This window comes from Elephantulus edwardii, unplaced genomic scaffold (assembly GCF_000299155.1).
Source record: "Elephantulus edwardii isolate Elephantulus edwardi_28Jun2011 unplaced genomic scaffold, EleEdw1.0 scaffold00159, whole genome shotgun sequence".
NCBI classification, from domain to species: domain Eukaryota; kingdom Metazoa; phylum Chordata; class Mammalia; order Macroscelidea; family Macroscelididae; genus Elephantulus; species Elephantulus edwardii.
This window is the reverse complement of record NW_006399909.1, coordinates 7494642-7509306: the sequence shown is the minus strand read 5'-3', so window position 1 is coordinate 7509306 and position 14665 is coordinate 7494642. Positions and strand designations below refer to the sequence as shown.

The window sequence follows — 14665 nt, the reverse complement described above, 5'->3', positions numbered from 1 at the left end:
AACAACAACAACATACATAGGATCAGTTGCATGTGATTCTAAGAATCATAACAACAACATACACATATGCTTCTATGAAGGACATATCATGCATAATTTGTGCATGTTATCAGAAAGGAGTAATCCTGGTTGCAGCATGCTTGGAAAAGTAGCAAGTCAGTTAAAAAAAAGAAAGAAAGAAACAACAAGAAAGAAGACCTTCAATAGAGTGAGCACATGTCACTATGTACAATAGGTCTGCTTAAATTAGCAGAGATTGTAAGAATGAGAGCATCAGACAGCGTTTATACTATTCTACATCTAAATCATATTTACTATAAATAACAACAATAAATGCATAAATTAATATATATTACTAAATTAGTTTCTACTTCACTAAGCATTATTTGCACTGATATAATGATTAAAAAGTGGTCTGTGATAGAAATACTTCCATGTTGACCTTGAAGTTGTTTTAGAAAGTTATAAGCGTCTGAGCCAATAATTATGATACACAGAAATAGTCCTGAAACTGTCAATAATTTTGTTTTATTAGGATCAAGTCCCATGAAAGCAGTAGTCAAGAAGTGAAATTACTTAATTGAATTGAGAAAGCAGGTTTGTTAAAGACTAAGGTGTGCTTGAATCAAGTAATGATATTTACAGTTGGGGAATGAAGAAGGAAGGCAGAAGAAGAATGATGTCTTTGAATTTTAGTCTAGTGGAAGAATATTGACTACAAGATTGGTTGCCATAGTAATAAACACATTTGTCTTGGGACAAGTGAAATCATAGAACTTAGAAGTAGCTTGTTGAAGCTACAACTCACATATTTTGGACATGTTATCTTCGGAGATGAACATGATGCTGGGAACATCAGGCTAGGAGGAGTAGAGGAATATCTTCAAAGAGATCGATGGTATGTTGTTGTTGTTATGTGCCATCAAGTCACCTGAGATTCATAGTGACTCTGTGTACAATAGCTCTGAAGCCTGCCCTGTGCTTAGACAGTCTCATTGCCTCCAAAACACCTACCACCATTGCCTAGTTACTGTATCAATCCATCTTACCTGGGGCCTTCCTTTCCTGAGCTGTCCCTCCACCCTTCTGAGCATGCTGTACTTATCCAAGGATTGGTCCCTCCTGGCCATATGCCCAAAGTATGTGAAATAGAGCTTCAAAAGCTTAGCCTTCAAGGAGAAACTTGGATTCACCCTATACAAGGCAGACATATTTGTTTTCTTGGTTGCCCATGGTTTGTTCAAGACTCTTGTTCAGCCAATTCTTCTTTCATCTTTCATCATTCTCCAGTTTTCTGATGCATAGCAAGTAGTTGTGAATACTATGTACTAGATCTGGCACACCTTAGTTTCTAAACTGACATTTTACTTCTCAGTACTCTGAAAGCAGATTTGTTGTTGTTGTTGTTGTTGTTATGTGCCGTCCAGTCGTTTGCGACTCATAGCGACCCTATGTACAACAGCCCTAAACCGTGCTCTATCCTGTGCCAATCGCATTGCCTCTGACACACCCATCCCAATTACCCCAGTCACTGAATCAGTCCACCTCATAGAGGGTCTTCCTCTCCTGCGCTGTCCCTCTACTCTACCCAGCATGATGTCCTTCTCTAAAGACCTGTCTCTCCTTACAACATGTCCAAAGTATGTCAGAAGAAGCCCCAGAATCCATGCCTCCAAGGAGCAGCCTGGTTTAACCCTCTCTAGGATGAAAGCAGATTTACCGAATGCAATTTGCTATTTGATTTTCTGAGTGCTGGTGCCAAAAGTGTTGTGGAGCCAAGCAAGTTGTAACTGTTAACAACCTCAATTTCTTCTCCATCCATGGATGGTATAGTAGCTACAATAATAAAGTACAGCAAAGATTGTGGGAATGTTACAAGATTAGTCAGTTTCAATTGTTTGTACAGACAGTGTCTGAGTCAGAACCAACTTGAAGGTAACTAACAAGAACATTGTCTTTTATTGACAGATACATTTCTTTGATGATATTTCTCTTCCATCTTCAATTATATGAATTATTTTCAAGGAAAATCATACAATACACCCTTAAAAGATTTACTGGTTAACTATATAAGTCCATTAGACTAATTATTTATTGACCAATTTTTAATTATCATTTGACAATTATGGACACAGCTTGGCTTGTTTTAAGATCATGCGAATGAACTCCCAGTTGAGTTATTTTAACAATCAAAATTAACCAGAATTACCACAAATTAACTCAATCATAAATTCTTTTTAACACTTGTTAAAAAGCATAAGGAAAGGAATTTATTTTTAAGATAATATTATGTTAGTAAATCCAAAGAGAAGCCTCTTGAGCTGTTTCTCAATATGAAAACATAGAAAATTAGATAGACTGATAAAGCCTAAATTAGCCTAATGACTTTTTGACAACATAGAACATCATAAGAGAGCACAAACCACAAGGAGGTATCACCACTGCAATGATTATAACAAGAACGAGACGTAACAACAAACATTTGTTGTGGTGTAGAGAATTCAGTGCAGGCAGGTGAGAAAGTAAATATAAACATTTGGAAGAATTATCTGGTAATTTCTCAATTGACTTTCCATATAATCCAGCATATGTCCACACAGAAACATGTACATCAAAATCCATATTGTTTACAATGGGCAAAATGTGGAAATGCTTCAAATGTTCATCAGATGAATGAGCATCAATTACAAAAACTGTGTGTAAGTGTAAACGGATAAATATTTTCAGAAATAAAAAGGGAATTTAGCACTGGTGTATTCGTAAGGTTTGGAGGCATCTGGTTGATGCTAAATCACAAAACTCCTAAGAAAACCATAAGACCACACCTTCTCCTGTCCTATGAGATACTCCCAATCTCCACCATGTTCAAGCTCATTGTTTCAGTAATTGTCTCATTATAACTCTCGAAAGGCATCTTCTCTTTCTCTTTTTAAAGCTTGAGCGATTTCCATTCTTTCATTTCCTTTTTTTTCACCTTTCCATGCATTTCATTTGTTACTACACTTCAGAGTTCTTGTATGCAATAACATAACTGCAGATTCGGCAACAATCTTATATATATATATAATGCAATTATACATTAGAAGCAAATACCAAGACCATGATACTAGTATCAAATGGAAATTGTGGCATTATTTTCTCCTATGTGAAAAAAGTGGGAGAAGCCAATTGAGTTAAAGTAGTTGTCACCTGCTACAATGATCAACAGGTACTGAGCAGTGGTGGCGGGGATGCTGGGCTAGAGCCCTGTGGGGACACAGTCAAGGGCAGGGATCATGAGGCTATACTAGTGAAGGACTCTTCTCTTTTCCTTGTTTGTCATTTTATACATCAACCCAATAGGAGTTGCAAGGTTTTGGGGGCTTGTTATGTTTTTATCTACTTCCTAGAACACTTTTCTCCAACGTGTGGGCTGTCCATTTTCAGTCTTCATTTGGAGATGTTATGAAGTCTTTCTATAACTACTGTCTTTTATCAAAGTTCATAGAGTTTCCAGAGGCATGTTGTTTAGGAAGTGAATGCCACTCTTGTTTTCAAGAGAGCCATCTAGACAATGTCATATCAAAACAATCCTAAGAACAACACATTCAGTGAATGGGGCAATGGGGTAGGTGTGTCAGAGACAAAAAGATTGGTACATGAGGTTGTTATGTATGAGTCTCAAGTGACTCAATGACGCATAACAACAACAACAACTTGATAGTAATGATATTTTTCAAAAATTGCCACATTCTATCAGGTCACCTTTTTTTGAATGTTAATAAATATGGATCTCTTACAGTCAGTTGGCCAGGTAGTTGTCCTCCAGATTTCTTGGCACAACCTGGTCAGCACATCCAGGGCAGCATCTGTTTGTTGAAACATGCCAATTGGTCTTCCATGAATTCATGTGTCTTTATTATTTGCCAAGTCCTTCATAGAAGCCTGGGCTTCCTCCTTCACCACCACTGTCTCTTGATCATATGTTGTTACTTGAAAATCTTCTGTCAGGCAATGTTTTTGGTATGGTGACTCTGTATACTCATTCCATCTTCTTTTAATGCCTTTTGAATCATTAAATACTCTGCCCATAAGATCCTTAAGCATCACAACTCATGACTTGAATTTGTTCCTTAGTTCCTTCAGCTTAAGAAATGCTGAGTGAGTTCGGCTCTTTGATTACCAACTCCAACTCCTTGCACATTTCATTGAAATACTTTGCCTTGTCTTCCTGAGCTGCCCTTTGAAATCTTCTATTCAGCTCCTTAATTTCTTGATTGTTTCCCTGTGCTTTGGCTTCTCAGCAATCTAATGCAATATTTAGAGTGTTTTCTGACATTCATTTTGGTATCTTCTTCTTCTTCCTTCTTAGTAGCAATCTTTTGCATTCTTCATAGGTAATATTCTTGATAACTTCACACAGCTCATCTGTTCTTCATTCATTAGTATTCAAGAACTCAAACCTGTTGCTGTGTTCATTTTTAAATTCATGGGGGATATACTCAAGATCATCTTTTTTATTCCTGTGGGTATGATTTCATCTTCTTTAGCTTTCATTTGAACTTGCATATGAGTAATTGATGGTCTTTTCCACAAAGCAAAGATGTAAGTCAAGAGACTAAGGTGCTTCTAATCCAGGCCATGGTCTTTGCAATTACTTGCTATGCATCAGATAGCTGGACAATCAATAAGAATGCCAAAAGAAGAAATGATGCCTTCAAATTGTGGTGCTGGAAAAGAGTCTTGAACATACCATGGACTTGAAGAGTATAAAGCCAAGTTTCTACTTGAAGTCTAGGATTTTGAAGCTCTGTCTTACATACTTTGGACATATGGTCTGGAGAGCCCAGTCCTTGAAGAAGGACATCATTCTCAGAAGGGTGGAGGGACAGTGGAGGAGAGGAAGACCCCAGATGGGATTGATTGATACAGTAACTGGGGCAATGGGGGTTGGTGATGGAGCTGACACAGGCACCTTGGGGGACAGTCTGCACATGGATGTCCTCCAGACACTTTTCCTAAGGATAGAGTGTGGGAAGAGACTTGTTCCCTAGTTCTGCACACAGGCAAGAGACTTGGTGTCCTGCACATTAGCCCAAGAAAAGTTAACTCTTCCTTATAAATGAATACTCCTTTCTTCTCAGCAATTGCACAGCAATTGAAATTATATTAGTTGTAGCAAGTTTTATTTAGAAGTAAATTGTGCACAATATGTTATTCGTTGCTTATTTGTCAAAAGCCTATTGTCCTGAATCCTGGGAACTCAGATCTCAGTCCATTTGGACCCTGTCAGATAAATCTTAATGTTTCCACTTGTACCTGGCCCATTTGGGCTCTCTGATATAATCCTTAAGGTTTCCATTTCTCTGCAAACCATCTCTTTGTTTCTAAAAGGTATAAATAATAAAGAATGCAGGACTTCAAGTGCTGCAGCCCTGTCCTGTCTCTTGCCCTGTCGTGTGACTACAATCTTGTCTCGTCTGTGTGTTGTGTGTCTCTTCTGTTAAGTCTTTATTTGCCATTTCCTCCACTAATCATTTCTCCCAGAGAAACAGAATAAAGGGTCTCAACAGGTTGGTGTGTCAGAATTAGCAAGACTGGATCAGGACAGAATAGGCTTCAGAGAGGCTGTACATAGGGTCTTGAAGTATTCCTATTTCTTAATATTGCATAGGTCTTTACTGAATATTAGGAATTTTCATAAATGTATAGCTAATTATAATAGGTATCTGGGTTACTTATTGATGATTAGTAATGTTTTTTCAATCTCATATCCCTAGTTTCTTATACATTTTAATTTCATTTGAACATATTCACATGCATTAAAAATCTCACAATTATCTATTTTGCTTTTGTAAATCTTATTAATGATGGGAGCTCTGGTGGCCTAGTTCATAGGGAGCTGTCTTGTTAGTATAAAAATGTCTTGCATCTCTGGTGATTTGAATCCTGATATAGCTCTGGAAGAGAAAGACTCACTAATTCCTCTCATGAAATTTACAGCCTCTGAAAACCTTCTGGAGGGTCAGTTATTATTTCAATCCCAAGGCAATTAGATTTGAGAAAGAGAATTACTGTTAAGTATATATGAAATAATCCCAACACCAGAAGACAAAGACATAACTTATAAAAGTATATATTCAAAAGATCAATAAAAATTCAAAAATAAATCAGGTATTCCACTTACATTAGAACCAAAATACAATGGAGGCATTGGTATGGGGCTTGGCATAAATGAGAAACTATTGGCTTTGAAACTTATGTGTTCACTTGTTGGTGATTTTATTTTGTTTTGTTTAACCAGATGTTTACTGAAATACATTGGCCTAGATTATGATTGAACTAATACTTCTTCTTGTCTTAATAGCATATGCTTTTTTGTATAATATTTGTACTGTTTTGTGAAATCCTAAGTGTTACTTTTCAGTAAAGTCTAAAATGTTTTTAAGTTTTAATTGAAGTTTGAATCACTTACTAATTGCTATTTGTAGGAATCAATTCATAGCTGACACTTCTGTGGGTTTTCAGAGGCTGTGACTCCCTCTCAGAGCAGGTGGTAGATTTAAAACAATTTATTTTGGGTTAGTAATACCCCTCCTTACCCAGTAAAATAGTACAGATCACTGAAGTTTGAACAGTGCTGTTCTATTAATCCACCTTGACCTGCCAGGTCTCTTGGTCCCCATTCTATTAATAAAATAACTAAATGGAATTAAATATTTTCACTTTTTCACCTAAACTATTTATATAAATTAACATTTTTCAAACTCTTTGCTGACTTGGGTCAGGATTGTGTATCATCGAATAGTGACCAACACATAGCTGACACTTCAGCAGGTTTTAAGAGGCAGTTTAATTGCTTGGAAGGAGACTGCCCATCTTTACCCACAGAGCAGCTGGTGGATTTGAACTGTGCTTCTTCAGAATTGCAGCACCACTCCTTATCACTTGGCCACAATAGATGCCTTGGGTAAAGTACAAGTATGGCAAACCAATGCTTACAATTGAAAGACATTCAAGTACTTTTGACTTAGATACGTAACTAAGCATTTGTGATATCAAGTTTTCACCACTGGAAGAGAATTGCAGTTGATGAAATGACATAATATTTGTAGATAGACTCAGACAAATAATAGTGCCTTTTTCACTTTGTGAGCTATGCTACAGAGGAGTCAAATATTATAATATTGAAAACTCTACTCTCACAGAGATCTCAGTTTATATCTTCATTGCAAGTGACATCTGATAATGATAGTAACAGAGAAACAGAATGGCTTACCATTTTCTGAAGCAGCAACGGTGATGTTATACCATGGAGTTTCTTCTCTGTCAAGAATCTTTGTAGTCTTAATTGTACCAGTGTTGGCATCAATGGTGAAAAATCTGTCATCTTCAGCATTGTAGTCAATAAAGTATCTAGAAGAAAAGTTAAAAAAAAGATAATGTTCCTTGACACTTGATGTCCTAGTGAAGAAAACATAACTCACCTAAGGTAAATATCCAATTATATAATGTAAATGTATAATTCCTATAATTACCTCAACAAGCATGACATGGAGCCTGCATAGAACTCACCCTTGTTTCTTTTCATCTACCAGTCTTTATTTAATGACTAGCTCAGTCACTAATGCCAGATATAAAACAAATAAAATAAAAAATTACCACGTTTTAATAATGAAAATAGATATATAGTAATTAACAAGACAATGGTTCCCCCCCCCCGGCCAGATTCTTGAGATTTAGCATGCTTATTTGGCCCATGAAAAAGGGAGGGAGACAGACAGAGTAGAGTTAGTGAGCTTATTTAGGTGTTCAAGAATGTTAGTGGGTAAAAAAGTTCTACTGGTAACTGAAAGACAGGTGGTTTGAATCCACCAGCTACTTTGAGGGAGTAAAATGAGTAATTTTCTAATGTGAGATTTATAGCTTCTAGAAACCTGTTGAAGGGTCAGATATAAGTCAGTTCTGACCTAACAGCATATAATAATAACAAGCCTAGACCAAAGCTATAGAATTAATGTGCTCATGCTTCACTGAGCATGTATGGGACACACAGAGCTGCCGAAAGACAGTCTATTTGTTAACTGCAATAGCCATATTGTCCTTTTGTCAAGGTATAACTATTCAAAAGTGGAAGTAGAGAGGAAAGGGGGAATGTTGAAGGGGGAGGTAAAATAATCCCCACTAGGTCAACAGAGATTTGTAGAGGGATGGTGGGTAAAAGAGTAGGCGAGGTGCAATGGAGATGCATGTGATGGGATGGTAAAAGGCATTGAGCACTAAGAAGTAGTTACATAAACATAGTGTGTGTGTGTGTGTAATATAAATATGTGTGTGTATATATATGTATATATTTGTATAAAACAGTATATACATTAATGAAACACAATGTATACAAGTGATTATTGTATAACTACTTAAAAAAGGTAAAAGCAGTATGTTTCAGCTAACTACTACTTCCTGGTGCATACACACAAATACAGTATTATTAGTGTAAAATATATCCTGCTGTGAGTTTTAGGGTTCATTGATATTTAATAACTAACTAAAATAAATACAGACAAAGAGTATAACAAAATATACTTTATGTTTTATATAGTTGTTTAAGGCTATTCATAAAGATAAGTGTGTTCTTTTATCTCCATATTTCTTTTTTCCTCTTCCTTGATTTCAGTTTTAATAACATATCACTTTGACATGACGTGTTAAAATGAACTGATTGTGTGAAAAGCTCTGAATAAAGAATATGTGAAATAGAAGGAATCAAAGGGCAAAGGTCCAAAATAAAGGAAAGGTTTGACTTGCCCTCAAAACAAATCTTGGCCAATGGGCTGCAGAGAATAAACACTTTGAATTCCCCAGAAGTACATTATGCAAACACCACCAAAAGAAAAACAATCAGGGAGGCATTAAAACATTAAGAATTATGACTTAGATGCCACTTAAATAGCCATTTGACTACAATGCAGAGATTGACATTTAAGTATGGAATGCATTCTGTACAGAAAATAAACGTTTGAAAAATGTCAGCTCAAATGGAAGCTAATGATAACAGCATAACCTTGCAGAATTGCATGAGAAACAGACGGAGGAACTTGAGTTTCAGTGCATGCCCTATTTTGCAATTTAAGTCAGACCAGCGTTGCAGAAGAAGTTCATTCAAAGATTTAAAAAAAAAAAGAAATTAAAAAATGAGAAGGCAGAATAAAATTGAAAAGGTAGGGGTACTCAAAATCAAGAATAAGTAGATTTTTAATAAAATTTTCATTTATACTGGTTTACTTGCAAAGTTTGTATACATTATTTTTCACACCAGATCTTTCCCATTTCCTTTCCCCATTCTTCCTTCCACCTATCAAATTGGGCCACGCTATGATTACTACCTCCATGCCCATCATTACCCCTCTTCTCCCACCCTCCGCAACTTTGGTTCTCATACACGGTTTACTAGTTATCTATTTCTACAACAATGGTCTTACACAATATTTGTCCTTACGGGACTGAGTTAGTTCACCTAGCATAATGCTCTCCAGTCCCTCCCAAGTTAGGAAGAAATTTCCATAATCATTGCCCCTGTATGCTGCATAGTATTCCATCATGTGAGTGCGCTATAATTTCTCGATCTATTCAATTGTGGTAGGACATTTGGGCTGTTTCCATGTTCTTGTGATGAATAATACTACTGATAACATTGGTATAAAAAATATCTGTGCCTTTGTTCTACTTTTCTCAGGGTATATTTTAAAATGTTCTAAGGAAGGAGTGGTCTACAGTGAAATCTTCTAGGAAAGACAGTGAGGTAAACCAATTGTCTAACTTGATTTGTGTTTAAGTGTGTTCGAATAGAAACCATAACTTTGTCATTGCTGATTTTTTGACAGTAAATCATATGGTGGTAGGGGTTTGTATTTGTCTTTTTGTTTGTTTTAAGTTTACTATGTGGACTCGAACCCCCATACTTATTTTTTGAATTTTTTCCCCTTTGTTTAGCGGCCCACTAATTTGAATTATTTGGACATTGTAGAGATTCCTGAGTTTAGTTAGTTAGGATTAATTTTACTTAGGAAAATAGATATTGTAATCAATTTGGAAGGAGTACTTTCAAAAGCAGCAAAGGATGAGAGATTAATTAGATTGTATTCAAGAATGCGTTCATTTTACACACATGAATTGTGTGAGTTATTAAATCTTGTTGAATGCATTTTCTTGGGAACGAAGATAACAGAAATGGTGAATCTTATATCTTCACTGAAGTAAAGACAAGAATAATTTTTTAATGCTGCTTTTGCTAGGATGTTGTGGGATATGGAAAGATATTTTAAGAGAGAGAATATTTACAAAAAGTAAAACTCCAGAGGTGGGGATTTGTCTCAATATAAATGCTACTGGCATTCTTCACTGAAAGTAACATGCTAGTATGGGTTGGGGGAGTTTAGTTAAGACATATACAAATGAATGATTTTAACATTACCGCATTCATCATATTCCCTAGAATTACATCTAAATGTAATTAACTACCCTACAATTCTATGCATCCCCTAAAGCATAAGGTGCTAATAAGATATGTAGGAAATATTTCCAAAGTGTGAAATCTTAAAACATTGGTGCGGTGGTACAGATCACAAAACAAGACTAAAAATAATGATAGGACCATGTAGACTTTAAGAGAAAATAAAACCAAAACTGAAGTCTGTTAGGTATCACTAATGGTCAAAATGCTGAATTGTTAAACTTGCCAATACGCAAACGTTTTTTAAACAACAATAATAAAAAAGGAGATCGATGTAAACCAAATCTTATTTAGAAAAGAGAAACAAAATCAAGACACTATAAAATAGTGCGGGATTTCTATTTGGACCTCCCAAACTACTTTGAAGTCCTTTCAGTTTGTTTAACAAGAGTCTATTTGACAAAATAACCCACTGAATATATTCTTTCCCTGGGTATCTAAGGTTAAGGACATTTGTTCAATTGCTGCGTTAAGTGAGGAGTCTTCTCACAATAGTAACATCTTTCAAAAGATAAACAATTGGTACTTTGGTTATTAGATCTCTGAAAATTCTTTATACTAACTTTTTCAGGATTTTTACCATTTTGGGTGACTCTAAGAAAGTGTGTATCTGTATGTGAAAAATGAAGGATAAGAGATTGAAATAAACTATCAGCTGCAATATTCAGAAAAGTGTCCATTATGTTGCTATCAGTAAAATACCTCTATGATATAGTAGAATGTGTCTCATTTTAGAAGTTTGGTCTTATAAAAACTACCAATCTGGAGGAAAAGGGAACATTTGTCTATTCGTAAAATAAAGAACATGAAAATAGGCAATATCAGGGTCAGGAAAATCCCTTCTTGTTTAGACATTTAACAGTGAGTTCCTTAATGTCAGTCCTCACATCAGTGGTTCAGTAATATTAGAGGAGTACTTAATTTTAATTTAGAATGAGAAAATACATATAACAAAAATGAGATATAAATAATGGAAAATGGTCACTGTAATGGTAGAATAGCTTGCAGTCCCAAATCTGATTTTATTCTTAATTCTCCGGTGTCCTAACTCTCTGGGGAAATCTACACCATGAATGCTAGATATTGTGGGATGCTTGGATCCAGGACTTATTCATAGAGTAGCAATTGAATTTTGGCTCAAGTAGAACTAAATAGTTCTGCTTAACTACCTTTGGATTTCTGCCCAGGCATTGAAATAAAAGAGACTCAGAAAAAAGTAGAAATTGGAATGTGAGAGAAAAGAAACTATTTACAATTGTCTGGGGGAGATTATAGGTAGGACCAACCAGGGCTTATTGTTTAAAATTAAAAAGTAATTGGAGACTATAAATCTGTTTACCAAATACACAAAAAGAAGGCACTGTCTTATCAATAGTGTTTTGAAAACACTTCAATAATTTGAAATATAAACTCCTCCTCACCCCCATTAACATTTGTAAGAGCAGTGTGGAGAAAACTGAGTTTGACTTCTAATAATTCCACAAAGGAGACTTGTTCACTCCAGTACCATTGACAGTAGAAAGCTAATCCCTGTAAGGCATGGCCCCCCATGCTTCTGTGCATACTTTTATTAACTACTCACTTCAGAATTCACTGTTTATATTCACAGGCTGGATTTTACTCACAGCTAAGGGAGTATATTAAGGAAATAGATTGGGAATGAAGGAAACAAAGGATATCACAAAGTGAAAGTCCAGGTTTAGTGAAAAACAGTCCCAAACCAGATTAAGAGCAAGACCCAGTCCATTAGATAGTTCAGAAAGCTTCTTAGTCAACAAGTGAAAGTTGAGATTCAGTCAGTAATACAAACGCAAGAAGCCTCTGGTTCTCTTAGTTGTCCAGCAGCTTTGTCTCATAGCAGTCGTAAGTCGGCTCTCCCTTCAAACATCCTGTAAGTGGGACTTTTAACTTTGGGTCTAACTCCAGGGCTATACCTTGCCACACAGTCTTTCTACACTCTCCTTAGTTATTTCTCTTATGCTGGTCTCACAGCTGTTGATGATATAGGAGAAACTGACCGAGGGTGAATCATAATCACTGTTGAGAGAGATGAAGACCACACCTACAGGGGAGCAAGGCTGGTGGGTTAGAGTCTTAAAGATTCATCTCACTTACATGTTCCCACCTTGTGTAGTCAGGTCTAAGGTAATGCATGTTGCTTTTATGTGCCGTTGAGTCACTTGCGACTCATAGCAACCCTATGTACAAGAGTCCTAAACCCTGCTCTATCCTGTGCCAAACTCACTGTGTCTGAAATACCTACTCCCATTATCCCAATCACTGAATCGATCCATCTCATCGAGGGTCTTCCTGTCTTCTGCTGTCCCTCCAACCTCCCAAGCAAGATCTTCCTGTCTAAGGACTGGTCCCCCCTTGCAACCTGTCCAAAATATGGCAGACAAAGCTTCAGAATCCTTTTCTCCAAGTAGCAGCCCAGTTTCACCCTCTCCAGGACAAATGTGTTTGTTCTCCTACCAGTCCATGGTATATTCAACACTCTTCTTCAGCACCACAGATCTATCATCTCTAGTTACTGTCCAGGTCTCTGATGCATAGCACCCAATTGTGAAGACAGTGGCCCAGATCAGGCACACATTGGTCTCTAGCCTGATGTTCCTCTTCAGTACTCTGGAGAGGTCACTAACAGCTGTCTTTCCCAATACAATTCATCTCTTTATTTCCTGGCTACTGGTACCAAGAGTGTTGGTTGTGGAACCAACCAAACTAAAACTGTTAACAATCTCAATCTCTTCATCATCTATTATGAGTCTGCCAATCAGCCCAGTGGTGAGAATCTTTGTTTTCTTGATGTTGAACTTCAATCTATAGTGAAAGCTGGAATCCTTGACCCTCTGTAGCAAGTTCTTTAGGTCCTCCTCCATTTCAGAAAGCAGGGTTGTGCTATTTGCTTAACGTAGGTTGTTGATGAATCTTCCTCCAATCCTGATGCCACAGCCCAGCATCTCGAATGATCTGTTCTGCATACAGATTAAAATGGTATGGAGACAGAATACATCCCTGGTGGACACCCTTCCCAATTTTGAACCATGCAATGTCTCCTAGCTCCATTCGGATGGCTGCCTCATGGTACAAGTATAAGTTTCACATAAGTACAATGCATAGAATAGTAAAAAAACCTTAACACTATGCCTTTAGAGGAAAAATGTATTTCTTCATTATCTAGTACTGGTATAAGAGAAATTTTGTACAATTTAGAGGATTTTTTGGTACATGCTGTCAATTCAGAACTGATTCAAAGCTGATCCTCCAGAGGTTTATAAGAGATTGTAACCCATAACGAACGGGGTTCCCCATCTTTCTACCATGAAACAGATGGTAGCTTTGATCTATTGCAGTGCAATTCATTAGCCCCTTGAACACCAGACATTCCTTAGGAGACTAGAAGTCAAATTTAGAGTCTCACAGTTAGGCGAGAATTTTGTCTCTTTCTGGTTTTTGGGAAAGATTATTGTGTCCTTTAATTTTAATTAAGTCGAATATTCTGTGAAGATTTCTCCTTCTCTTGCCATGAGCTTTCCCTTAGGTCTAAGAAGTCCTGGTTTCAGTTTGCTTTACTCCCTAGTCTTCTTTCTTCATAACAGACACAGTCAGTCATTCTCTGCAAGCTTCTTTCTTCTTTTACTATTGGTAAGACCTAAGGTTACATCGGACACATTTCAAGGGAAAATCCTCTTAGATCAGATCAAGGCTGTCACCTAGTAAGGGCAGTGACTTAAGGGATTGCAATCCTTAAGGTACTGCACTCTAACTCTGTACAGTGGCATAACAAACAAAACCTATTAAATTTTAACATCTTTAATTCTGTTCTGAATTATTATTCATGGTCCAAATTATGATGTTCTGCTAATCAAAAAGGCTTCTAAATCTCAAATAATTAGAAACCACTAGCAACTCTACAAGAGAAAAATGGAATGTCTTCTTCCATAAGGTCTTACAACCTTGGCAATCCTATAAGCCAACTCATGATAAGTCAACTCATGACTCATGGTTGAGTCAGTAATCCTGCCTATTATCTACACAAAGGGATCACAATTTAAATTCAATTGGAAAATTATGACAGCTCACAGAACAAACAGCAGAAATTTATGGCATTATCAAGTTGGAGTTGTTGTTGTTATGTGTTGCCAAGTTGCCCGCGACTCACAGCAACCCTAC

General features: G+C 36.6%; 1 protein-coding gene across 1 annotated transcript in view; it reads right to left on the bottom strand.

Moving 5' to 3' along the window:
- The window catches only part of LOC102858271 (cadherin-18-like), a 634275-nt gene that overhangs the window by 96606 nt on the left and 523004 nt on the right, over positions 1–14665 (bottom strand). Inside the window, exon 7 of the mRNA XM_006895123.1 lies at positions 7259–7395. Coding sequence (XP_006895185.1) covers positions 7259–7395 — 137 coding nt within the window. The remainder of the gene's footprint in view (positions 1–7258; positions 7396–14665) is intronic.